Consider the following 13,347-nt stretch of genomic DNA (forward strand, 5'->3'; position numbering starts at 1 on the left):
ATCTTTGATAAAGGAGGCAAGAATATACAGTGGAGAAAAGACAGCCTCTTCAATAAGTGGTGCTGGGAAAACTGGACAGCTACATGTAAAAGAATGAAACTAGAACACTCCCTAACACCATACACAAAAATAAACTCAAAATGGATTAAAGACCTAAATGTAAGGCCAGACACTATCAAACTCTTAGAGGAAAACACAGGCAGAACACTCTATGATACAAATCATAGCAAGATCCTTTTTGACCCACCTCCTAGAGAAACAGAAATAAAAACAAAAATAAACAAATAGGACCTAATGAAACTTAAAAGCTTTTGCACAGCAAAGGAAACCATAAACAAGACGAAAAGACAACCCTCAGAATGGGAGAAAATATTTGCAAATGAAGCAACTGACAAAGGATTAATCTCCAAAATATACAAGCAGCCCATGCAGCTCAATATCAAAAAAACAAACAACCCAATCCAAAAATGGGCAGAAGACCTCAACAGACATTTCTCCCAAGAAGATATACAGATTGCCAACAAACACATGAAAGGATGCTCAACAGCACTAATCATCAGAGAAATGCAAATCAAAGCTACAGTAAGGTATCACCTCACACCAGTCAGAAAGGCCATTATCAAAAAATCTACAAACAATAAATGCTGGAGAGGGTGTGGAGAAAAGGGAACCCACTGCACTGTTGGTGGGAATGTAAATTGATACAGCCACTATGGAGAAAAGTATGGAGGTTCCTTAAAAAACTAAAAATAGAGCTGACATATGACCCAGCAATCCCACTACTGGGCATATACCCTGAGAAAACCATAATTCAAAAAGAGTCATGTACCACAATGTTCATTGCAGCACTATTTACAATAACCAGGACATGGAAGCAACCTAAATGTCCATCGACAGATGAATGGACAAAGAAGATGTGGCACATATATACAATGGAATATTACTCAGCCATAAAAAAATGAAATTGAGTTATTTGTAGTGGGGTGGAATCTGTTATACAGAGTGAAGTAAGTCAGAAAGAGAAAAACAAATGCCATATTCTAACACATATATATAGAATCTAAAAAAAAAAAAAAGGTTCTGAAGAACCGAGAGCCAGGACAGGAATAAAGATGCAGACATAGAGAATGGACTTAGGGACACGGGGAGGGGGAAGGGTAAGTTGGGATGAAGTGAGAGAGTGGAATCGACATATATACACTACCAAATGTAAAATAGATAGTTAGTGGGAAGCAGCTGCATAGCAAAGGGAGATCAGCTCTGTGCTTTGTGACCACCTAGAGGGGTGGGATAGGGAGGGTGGGAGGGAGTTGCAAGAGGGAGCAGATATGGTGATATAAGTATACGTATAGCTGATTCACTTTGTTATACAGCAGAAACTAACACAACAATGTAAAGCAATTATACTCCAATAAAGATGTTAAAAATAAAAAAAGAAGAGATGACTGGATTAAGAAGATGTGTGTTTGTGTGATTGTATGTGTGAACGTATATATAATGGAATACTACTCAGCCATAAAAAAGAATGAAATTCTGCCATTTGCAGCAACATGGATTGACCTAGAGAATATGTTTAGTGAAATAAGTCAAAGACAAATATTATGTGATATCACTTACATGTGCAATGTAAAACACAGTACAAATGAATGCACATGCAAAACAGAAACAGAGTCACAGGTGTAGAAAACAAACTTATGGTTACCAAAGAAGAGCGGGGGGGGGGGGGTAGGGACAAATTTCAGGTATGGATTAATAGATATAAACTACTATATATACAATAAATAAGCAACAAAGATTTACTGTACAGCACAAGGAATTATAGCCATTATCTTCTAATAAACTATAATGGAGTATAACCTGCAAAAATACTGAATCAGTATGCTGTACACCTGAAACTAATATAATACTGTAAATTGACTATACTTCGATAAAAATAATAAATTGGAGGTAATTTATTTTTGATTAAAAATAGGTTCCAATAATTTCTTGTATAACTAATGTCATGTTTTCACCGTAAACAAAAATGCAACTTTGTTAATTGGACAAATAAATGTCCTTAACTTTTTCTGATATCTAAATGATGAATCTAAAAAATGTCACTTCCTTATAATATTAGTCACCTACTTCCCAATCTAATACAAAGAACACCTCATTAACTGTATTCAGACATTGGGTATATCATTGCTCACTACAGCTTTCTTCAAATGTTACATAAATGGCAAGAGGTAAAGTAAATATCAGCGAAATGGCATCTGTATCCCAAAGCATCTTTCTCAGATACAAAAACATAGATAGCGAGAAGGTGCAATAATTCTTCTTCTTCAAGCCAACTAAAAGAAAAATCCCGGGCTTCCCTGGTGGCACAGTGGTTGAGAGTCCACCTGCCGATGCGGGGGACACGGGTTCGTGCCCCGGTCTGGGAGGATCTCGCATGCCGCGGAGCGGCTGGGCCTGTGAGCCATGGCCACTGGGCCTGCGCGTCCAGAGCCTGTGCTCCGCAAGGGGAGAGGCCACAGCAGTGAGAGGCCCGCGAACAGCAAAAAAAAAAAAAAAAATTCCTATTTGCTATGTTTACCATACCTACTTATAAGTTTAACAGTGGGATCAAAGGAGATACATAGTATTAGTTCAGTGCTAGAAATTATTTTTCAGTATATACTGATACAAAATTGTCTACCTCAACTACTAAAACATGAAAGATTTCATGAAGTCAATGCCCCACAAACATACATCTTGAAGGTAATTTCCTTCATCAAATTCTAACCTCTTAGCCTTTCTTAAAAATTGTACTGTGTTAGCTAATGACTTAATAACCACATAATCAGTCAACACCTTTTCCTTGTGAAACCTTTTATATAACCAATTTCCTAGATACTATATGCAATATACTTATAAGCGATAAAGTAAAAAAATGTAATTTTATTACATTTTAAATACTTGAACATATTGGCCTTATCTATTACTAAATAGGAAATGTGTTAAAAATGTAATGGACAATAAAGTTGAATTTGTCTACAAAGTAGCAACTAAAATAGAAGGATCTATTTCAAATTAAAGTGATACAGATATTATTACATTAATATGTAACTATTCAAAAAAGTAAGAGTAGCCTAGGAAATGTATGGGCAGATAGAATCTAATATGGATTTTAGAAAAAAAAATTATTAAGTGAAATTTAGTTTCAAACTCTGAAAAACAGAGAATGCTCTACTAAATATAGTCACTAAAAATATTTAGAATAAAAGCAGGGAAGCTGAATTTACACGGAATGTAGGTTTCCTTTGCTGTAAAACTGCCATTTTTTTCTACAAAAATCAATTTGCTAAGGCTCAAAGGAGGACCAAAAGTGGAATACTCAATGTGCAAGCAACTCATATTTCTCAGAATCAATATAAATTTAGATGATTTTCATATTTCTAAGAAAATTAATCAGATTTTAAAAATATCATGTGCTAGGGAAATTTAAACTGAGTCAAAGAATAATGACTGCCAGGTAAAGTCATTAACTGAATAGTTTTCTCCTTATCCAGAGGAATGGTTAGTATTAAATCTTGGATGTTCAGAAATATATATTACAGCAATATCATTAAAAAACAGTAATTATTTATTTTTAGATATTAATAGATATGTTTTAAACCTCAAACATTCTATTTTTTGAAAATGTTATTATTAACTGATTGTAAAGCTTGCTATTATCCAGAACTTACATTTCAGCCACAAATAAAAAGAGAGTAAAACATAGGGAAAGATACTCAGGATTTCGAAGATATGAAGGAGACATCTCAAGTACCTAATTAATAAGAATTTTATAGAGTACAAACCAGGTGTTTAAATGGTGGTAGGTACACAGAGATTGTAAGCTTTGACTTACTGATAAAACAAAACACAGAAGATTACAGGGTACTGCAAAATAATCTTCAGTGCTACAGATGTGCAAAATATGGCAATACTGGCCTGAACTATAAAAGTTAGCAAGAAGCTGTACAAAGGAGTTGGAATTGAGTCAGAATTTGAACAGAGTAAGATTCAAACTGGCACTGAAAAGGGTATTACTATAGGACCATGCAAAGGTCTGAATATGTGAATGAATGGTAATGCATATTTATTCCAGCTATGCATTTTCATACTGTTCCTAAAAGTGTAAAAAATCATTATCCAGGGCTTCCCTGGTGGCGCAGTGGTTGAGAGTCCGCCTGCCGATGCAGGGGACACGGGTTCGTGCCCCGGTCCAGGAAGATCCCACATGCCACGGAGTAGCTGTGCCCGTGAGCCATGGCCACTGAGCCTGCGCGTCCGGAGCCTGTGCTCCGTAACGGGAGAGGCCACAACAGTGAGAGGCCCGCGTACCGAAAAAAAAAAAAATTATTATCCACAAAAACTGATAGGAAAGTAGAGGCTGTGAACCTTCGGCATTATATCCATTTTCATATTAAAAAAAAAAAAATCATCTTTTTGCTGTCATCTTCCAGGTATCCTGAGAGGAAAAGTTTTAAAATCATTTTCTGCTTATAAGTTTTCTTTCTCTCTTTTTTTTTTGCGGTATGCGGGCCTCTCACTGGCGTCTCCCGTTGGGGAGCACAGGATCCGGACGCGCAGGCTCAGCGGCCATGGCTCACGGGCCCAGCCGTTCCACGGCATGTGGGATCCTCCCGGACTGGGGCACGAACCCGCGTCCCCTGCATCGGCAGGCGGACTCTCAACCACTGCGCCACCAGGGAAGCCCCCTAATTTTTCTTTTTTAATCATCTTATGTTTCTTTTATATACAGAAACTCTCAATATAATACTATTTGGTACATTGCTACCATCTTCTTTATATCTAGTAGGCTTCTATTTTGTTCTTTAAGATTTAGTTTCTCTTCACTTTTTAAACAATTGAGTAATAGAGTATTATTTCCTTGCACTTATTGCCATTACATATTTGAAGTCTACTACACTTTGTCATAATTTATCCCATGTTTCCTTTGATTCTATATTGTAAAACGTCACATTTGTCTCATTCCTACACAGGAGGAAACTGATTAATTTGAAGGTCAATTTAGTTACAGGTTTTATTTCTATTTTGTACTAATGAACCACCATGAACTGCCCAAATTAAACATGAATTAAACAGTTTAAACCCAAACTGCCATTCATTTAACTGTAAATCGATAACTCTTCAAGAAACTAATGGCTCCAATCCCTTATCCTCTCAAAGAATGAGAATATTTCCTTGCTGTTGTTTTATGGAAGAAAAATGAAAATTTCAAGTATTTACCATTTCCAGTTTCTCTACTTTAAGGCGAACAGAGGGATTTAGGGAAATCTTCTTTCCTTGTGGTCCATAATTATCAGTCAAGGCAGGGGCAATATCTATGAGGCAACAGGGTACACATTAATTGGAAATTTAATTGGAATAGATTTTTTCATTTTACAGGATGTGTTCTGGGCTCCTGAGGTTCAGAAAGAATTCTGGTTAATCAGTTAGCAGTTTTCACTTTTGTTTTCATGATTTTTTGTTCTTTAAATCTAAAATGTATTATATAAACCAGCTTCACTTAAGCCTTAAAAGACATGATATAAAAAGAGTGGCCAATTATGCATTAAGTCCCACAGAAATATTAATACAACAAACATACATCCCACCAGTTACCTTGTCATCACAACAGCTTACTAATTGCAAAATGAAAAGTTTTTTTTTTCTTCCAAAATAAGCAAAATCATATTAGAAAATTTAGAAGGTCATGATTTTTCTCTGGCAAAAGTGGTCTTGCTACATGAGTTCTGGAGGTACTATGGAAAAACTCACAAATGCAAACTGTTTCAAGTTTGCACATAAAGTATGATACAGGCTCAGAACTTCTTGAACTAAAAATCCTATTTCTTATTTTACAGAAGTTATATTCCAAGTAGCATAAATGGATTCTCAAGAGTTGAGTGTCATATACCTCTCACCCATTCTCTAACGCCTTCTCAGTCTACCTTGATTATTTAGACGAGCTTTGTCCTTGTTGCATGAGTAAAAAACAGGTGTCACAAGGGACTAGAACTTGAAAAATTATTTGCCTTAATATGCCAAAGTTTCTCAAGCAAATTCCTGCAATTCATGTCAATCCTTATATCTAAATTGTCACCATTCTAAATACACTTTTAAATGGTATTTTACTAGTTCTACATAGAAACAAGAGGAAGAGAAAAAACTTTTTAAAATGTCACATTTTTATGCAGCGTTTTAATTTTTTTTTATTTCTCAGAGCATCTGTCTCTAAGTACAAAATGATTTGCATTCTCTTTCTTAAGAACATAAGAAGTGCATAGGAAAATAAATAGTCTTCCTCTAAACCTTTAACGCTTCCTTAACATTCTATGTAAAATCTTGAATATAGCTTATAGGTGTCAAGATCATGAAAAAAAAATGGTTACTGACTTTTAGCTTTAAATGGAAGTCAAACCTAGAGAAAGACTGATTTTAGTATAATAAAATTTTTACAATTTTGACATAAGCAACAAAGACGCCTTAGTTGCTGTGATACCTAATTGTTGGCCAAGGGCTAAAAATACATTATACATATAAAATTTTTTTCCTCTTAAGAGAAATTTTGTGCCAAACCTAAAGTGTAGCATAAAATATCAGCATGGAGTGAAGTGGTTTGGAAGCCCAAAGAGCGGGTAAGTCAAACCTTATCTTTCATTTTTAGGGTTTGGACATGTGAGGCTTGACAACGACTTTCAGTCTGGTGCCTGACCTATCATTAAGGCACAGTAACACAAGGTGGACCCAAGCTAACCTAATTATGATCTCAGACCAAGACTAACCCTGGGTGTGAATTACTCAATTCAAGTGTGTGTGGAAGGCATAGAGAGAAGACAAAAGAGAGGGAGGGATAGGGACTCACACCAAGGCGTGGGTTCTCACTTATGTTTTCCTACATCTAAGCATAAAAATTTGCTATGTGCAGCAGTGGAAATAACAGATTAACTCTTATTTATGCTTACTTTTAGCCAGGCATTACACTAAGTACTTTATATATATAAGCTCATTTAATCTTTACAATAACCACAGTGACACAGGTGTTATTATTTCCAACCCAAGAATGATGAGACTAAGGCCCAAAAGGGGAAAGAAACTAGCCCAAGATCATACAACTAGTAGGTGACCATGTTAGGATTCTAATCTCTAATGACCCCTGAAGACAATTTCTTAAATGTGTCAATATCTTTCATCATCAGTTTTCTCATCTGTAAAGTAGGAAGAATAAAACAGATCACCTTACAGGAATTGTAAAGGTAAATTAAAAATCATAGAAAACTACTATGAAAACTATAAAGTAGCGTTAATAGTGACACACACAGAGATTTAATAGGAGATTTAATGTAAACTTATAATAATCCCCCATTTAACAATATGCAATCATGGCTTAACAAAATCTCACTTTCTTCTAGCCAAACTTCCCCTAAATCTTTACATTTGAGCCAAAACCTTAGGAGGATGTGGACATAAATCCAGCAGGCTTCGGTAATTCAAGGTAACTTGACCTGAAAAGCTCTCCCACAGACAGTTTTCCTCATTTGCCAGTGTCCTCTCTCACTTTCAGCCTTGGGCTCTTTATTTGCTCCTCTCTGGGAGGGGGTGAGAATTTTCAAAGTATGGCTTATTATTCCCTTGGCTCTTCTCTTCCTATTCCTCTTTTTAGGAGCAGAAGAAAGGAAATGTTTTATAAGGGTAGGATCAATACCATTTAGTTAATACCATGAACCCTCACCATGGATATTTTTCCCCATCACTAGTTTGTTTTCAGTTTTAAAAGCCTTATTGCAGGAGAATTAAGGCTTGTGTGGTGGTAAAGTTAATGATCGTATTCCTTCACGTAGTAATTCTTTACTGATTTCCTTAGGAATGTCGTTAGCATGTTTTTAGCTCACTCACAAACTCACGCATTATTCAGCGTATGGCAGTAGTAAACAACTCTGGATTCTGAAATAAGAAATTTATATAACAGAATAGTTTCGAAAAACATACTCAAGTATAATGTGAATTTTAAACATTCTAACCAGTTTTACACTTTGGAATGCTTCTGAGATGAGAACAGGGGTAGACTTGCCTCATTAAGTTTATTTTTGTTGAGGTTAACATTAAAACTCATTTATGTTTTTTAATAAATACCAGCTGGCTGAAGGAGTCTAGATGTGATGGTTAAGGATCTAATTTGGGAACAATCTATAATTAACTACTTAGACAAATCACAAGGTATATAAGTTACCTAGAGATAATTTAGAGTTGACTTTGCTTTATTTTTCTACCCAGAAACATCTGGGCTACTACATTTACGTGGAAGAAAATGGTACTGAGTCAATTCCATTTCTACTCTAGAAAAATGTTCCATTTTAATTGCATTTTAATATTTATATACAGTTAACTCACTCAAATATGTTTTTCACTAAATTATTTTTCTATTACAAAATCTAGCATCATTTCTTATAGTCACTGATGTAAATTTACCTCAGTTTGTTCGTTACTACAGGATCTCCTTGCTCTAATCACATTTGCCTCCTAGGGTCACCTGACATGTAGCTTGACCTTACTTCTTTGCATTTGATGATGATGCCTCCTTCACTTAGGATGATCTGTTACCTTCATCCATCTGTTGATGTTTATCACTTCTTTCAAGATCCAGATGATGTCTGACTTTTGCCAAGAAATTTTTCTCTATTGATTTCTGCATATTTTGTGACAAATTCTTTACTATGTACTAGCTTCTGGGGTAGAGGGGGAGGATGCAAAATTGAATTAAAGGACAGAAGCTTTCACTTCTGCTCTAAAAAACATGCCCTGGAATATTATCTGAGCTATACTCTAAACTTCAGGTTCCGTAATATTAATAATAATGACAGCAAAATGTACTGAGCATATTCTATGCACCAATTACAAAGTGCTTGACATACATAATCTTGTTTAATACTCATAACAAAACCATGAGGAAACTATTTCAATATAATAAGCTAATTCAGCCAATAAGTTGGGAGCAAAGATCTGAATCTCTACGTTTGCATTCAGAGCCTGGTGACTAACCACTGTGTTTTCCCTATATCACACTCAGGTCACTTACTACTTCTTCCCTTAATCTACTTTGCTCATGTCTTTACACATCTTGTGCAAATGTGTTATTTGTCCATAAGACATATACTTCTTAGAGTACCAAAACCACCCACCCCCTGCTCTAGTCAACACAGAACACTGCAAATAGTCGAGTATTTATTCAATAAAATAATCACACACGCACACACATAAATAAACACACACATATATGTGCTTTCTAATCTGAATAATGAAGGTTTTTAATTCCATATTTTATTTCACAATATACTATTAAGTATCTCATGGAAAAAAATATCCCAGTTCCTTCATATTTTCTACCGAACTATGACGCACATGACATACTCAGTAAATACTTACTGAGTAAATAAATTGGCTAAAAGAGGCATCAAGAGAATGAACATTAATTATGTAAAGGAAATAATACTAATAAAGTTTCTAAGGGTCAACAAATTCCACTAAGTAAAAAGGCATATAATTGACAGCTAAAGATTTTTCCTAACCCACTGGTAAATATTGCTCCAAATCAGAGAAACTACTATGGAATTCACTATAAATTCCTGTTAAGTATAGGAGCTATGTGCTATGGTCTGAATGTTTGTGTCCACCCGAAATTCATATGCTGAAATTCCAACCTCCGGAGTTGAGGCCTTTGGGAGGTGCTTAGAGCATGAAGGTGGAGCCCTTACAAATGGGATTAGTGTTATTACAAAAGAGGTCCCACAGTGCTTCTAAGACCTTTCCACCATGTGAGGACACAATAAGAAGCCTGCAACCACAAGGAAGCTCTCACCCAGACCATGCTGGCACCATGATCCTGGACTTCCAGCCTCCAGAACTGTGAGAAATGTTTGTTATTTATAAGCCACCCATTCTGTGGTATTTTGTTAGAGTAACCCACACAGACTAAGACACTATATAATTTCTGCTAACTCTTCCTTATTTAGCAGTTTTGATCTACACAATGCTATTAAAAATTAAAGTATACGAGTAACAATTTGCTTTATAATTTAGACATGTAATTAACTCTTCCTTTCAATAAGTATAGTTTTTTTTGTTTGTTTGTTTTTATTGTTGTTCCCTTTAACTTTTGGAGATAATTTAAGGGAAGGAATTTTTTCTTGATATTTGAGCCTACAAACACTTTACAGATTGATAAAAATCCTTTTTTTATGGGTAGCTTACACAATTAATCCTTTACTGTTTTGAAAAGTCAATAAATCATTTCATGCTAATTAAGAACCAGTAATACTGAATTCACAATACTGATGTTCTTTCTAATTTATATCTATATAATCTCTTCCAAGAAAAACAAAACATACTTCTTTTCTTAAGCTATGCTCCCTTCTATAATTTCTCTGAAAGGTGCATTTAATATACCTCACGAGGATTTCACTAAAAGGGCAAGGCATCCTAATCTTGAGTTATAGAAGAGTTTTCATTATTTGGTTTCAACAGTTCATTGATTATTACAGCTTCATAGACACTGCAATGATAATGCATCTTTTAAAATTTCAACCCTTTGTTCAGGAAAATTTCCAATAAAAGTCATAATATAACAGGGACCACTGAACAATGGATTCATTTTGCTCTTTTATTCAATGAAGGAAAAAGGCATAATGCACCCTTCTTTAAAGTCTTTTAAGTCACATTATGTACTCCTCATAGAGAGAGTAATTGAAAAAAATAACAGGAAAGAGGAATTAAATGTGCATTTACCTGTATTAGGCATATCTGTAGGGCTGTTGTCTGAAGAAGTAATTGGAATCTGTTCTGTTTTCTTGTATCCAGTTTTTATCTATGAAAGAAAATGAGGAAGGTGAAATGTCATTTTCTAAAGTAGGTCAAAAACCACATGAGAAGCTCACGTTAACATAAAAAGAATGATTAAAGAGATTAAAGCAATAGTCCCCCAAATATAAAACCTTTAAAATTTTGGTATATTCATCTTCAAACACAGCAATTCAGAATGAAAGTAACAACTGCTCTCAGCTCTACCATACCCAAGGACAACAAAATATAAGGCTATGCACTGTGTCTCTGAAAAGGTATTATAACCCCAAATGAGAAAGTATAAAGGGCTAAGAGAAAATCTTAAACTCTGTATCTGATTAGCATGGGCCTGAAACTGAAATTACTTTTGATGAATTTTATTGCACTGACTAAAAGCCTACCTGATTTTCAAGTTTGTTTTATAGGGTATACACTCTATTTTATAACTCATTATTTATGGCACCGTTGCAATTAGTAATTACAGTCATCCCTTCATATCTGCCATTTCTGCATGTGCAAATTCAACCAACAATGGATTAAAACTATTTTTTAAAAACTCTAAGAAGTTTCAAAAAGCAAAACTTGAATTTGCCACATTGGCAACTATTTACATAGCATTTACACTGTATTTATTTACAACTATTTACATAGCATTTACATTGTATTAGGTATTATAAGTAATCTAGAGATGATTTAAAGTATATGGGGAGGCTGTGCATAGGTTAAATGCAAATACTACACCATTTTATATAAGAGACTTGAGCAGCCTCAGATTTTGGTATCTGCTGTCGGGGTGTGGGGAGGTTATCCTGGAGCCAATCCCTCCACAGGTGATGAGGGATGACTGTAATTATATCAATTTTGATGTGGGAACTCCCCCTTTTGTGTGATTCTAGGGTGAACTATTGATATATTCCAGCATACACACATGAGGGAACAAAATCCACCTACACTGTACAGGAAAGAGCTGAGCAACAGAAAGGAAGATTGCCTGTCTTCAGTCAAGCAGAAAACAGAAAAAATAATGAACAGAACCATATTAGAGACTATCTGAAAATAAATATAACTTTCCATATCATAGGTTTGAGTGATATCTAGGCATATCTTTGTGATGCCATTCCTGATCGTGATTTTCTGGACAAACAACATATTGACTTGAAAAACTGTATTTATTGACAGCATAGCATAAAATCTTAAACAAAGAAAAGATCTTTCAAGGAAATACCAATCTGTTAACAAACTATATTACCAAAATTATAGTTCTATATGTATATGACAAACATAATGACACACAGGGGATTTGTGGACTACATAAATAGAAAAAGTTAAGATTACCTGATTTATCTTAAAAGAAGATAAAATGGCATCTGTAGATTTGGGAGTCGATGAGGTCTTTGGAATTAGTATTTCAGGGGAAGAAGAAAGAAGACTAAACTTTGAGGCTTGAGGTCCATATTCTCCTGTAGCTTGTAAAAGGGATGAACACGATGGATTTTCTAAATGACTGCTGTGAGATTTCTGTCTTATGAATGCTATCTCCCAAGCAGATTCTGACCTAGCATTAAAAAGAAATCACTTTATGGATATAGTACTATTGAATTCTAAGATAATGTTTCATATATTATCAAAAAATACTTCTTTTGGGTCTAAAGTACTAGGACAACTTAAATTTCTATTTTTAGGGAGACATACTAAATGACTCATTCTATCTTACAGATAGAATAGTTACCTCAACTTGGCTCTGGTAATTATGCTTTTTGCTTCTTCAAATGATACACCAATCATAGACTCCTTGTTTATTGAGATAAGTTGATCTCCTGGCTTCAAACGTCCATCCTAACAAAAATAGTAACATTTGTAAAGAAACTGATTAAGGTGTTTCTTAAAAAGTTAATTGATGCAATTAAAGCAAAGCACAGTTTTAGTAAAGAATGACTTAAAGAAAAGAGTAAAAAGAAAATTTTAGACAAAGAACCTCAACAGCAAAATGGTTTGATTAAAGTCTGGTTTGGTAATATACATGAATGAAATGGAAATGTTCAAGTACTCCTTGAATAAACTTTCAGCCTAAGGAATCCTGAATATATGAAGCCATAGTCTGGTACACTAGGAAAGAGGCCTGTTTTAAAAGGTCAGTTGTGAGACAAACACAGCTCTGAATGTGATAAAGTAGGCTAAATAATTCTGGTATATTTCAGAATATAAGCCTCATTCACTTCAGTTTCTGAGCATTCCTTTATCTTTCATCCCACCAAACACTGAGTTATTCCACAGTTAGAATTTTTAAAAATTCAGTCAAGGATCTTAATTATATTGATTCTACCCACATTTCTGTTCATGGTGAAACATCTTCTTCACTGGACCTGCTGCCCCTCCTGTGACTCAGGCCCAGTTGGTTGGACAGGTAGCTTTATTCACATCCTACTAATAACGACCAATTCTAATTGGCTGCCTGGCATTGTCTTTGTCAAGTCCTGGCTCTGCCTATAACTAGCCTAACTG

At 34.9% G+C, this 13,347-nt stretch overlaps 1 protein-coding gene across 3 annotated transcripts in view; it reads right to left on the bottom strand.

Annotated features, from left to right (window-relative positions):
* Positions 1 to 13,347, bottom strand: part of STXBP4 (syntaxin binding protein 4) — a 180,640-nt gene that overhangs the window by 136,339 nt on the left and 30,954 nt on the right. For all 3 annotated transcript variants that reach the window (XM_059996537.1, XM_059996538.1, XM_059996539.1), the window contains 4 exons: positions 12,575 to 12,681; positions 12,181 to 12,400; positions 10,792 to 10,870; positions 5,257 to 5,351 (listed from right to left, as the gene is read on the bottom strand). In XM_059996537.1, coding sequence (XP_059852520.1) covers positions 5,257 to 5,351; positions 10,792 to 10,870; positions 12,181 to 12,400; positions 12,575 to 12,681 — 501 coding nt within the window. The remainder of the gene's footprint in view (positions 1 to 5,256; positions 5,352 to 10,791; positions 10,871 to 12,180; positions 12,401 to 12,574; positions 12,682 to 13,347) is intronic.

This window comes from Delphinus delphis, chromosome 19 (assembly GCF_949987515.2).
Source record: "Delphinus delphis chromosome 19, mDelDel1.2, whole genome shotgun sequence".
NCBI classification, from domain to species: domain Eukaryota; kingdom Metazoa; phylum Chordata; class Mammalia; order Artiodactyla; family Delphinidae; genus Delphinus; species Delphinus delphis.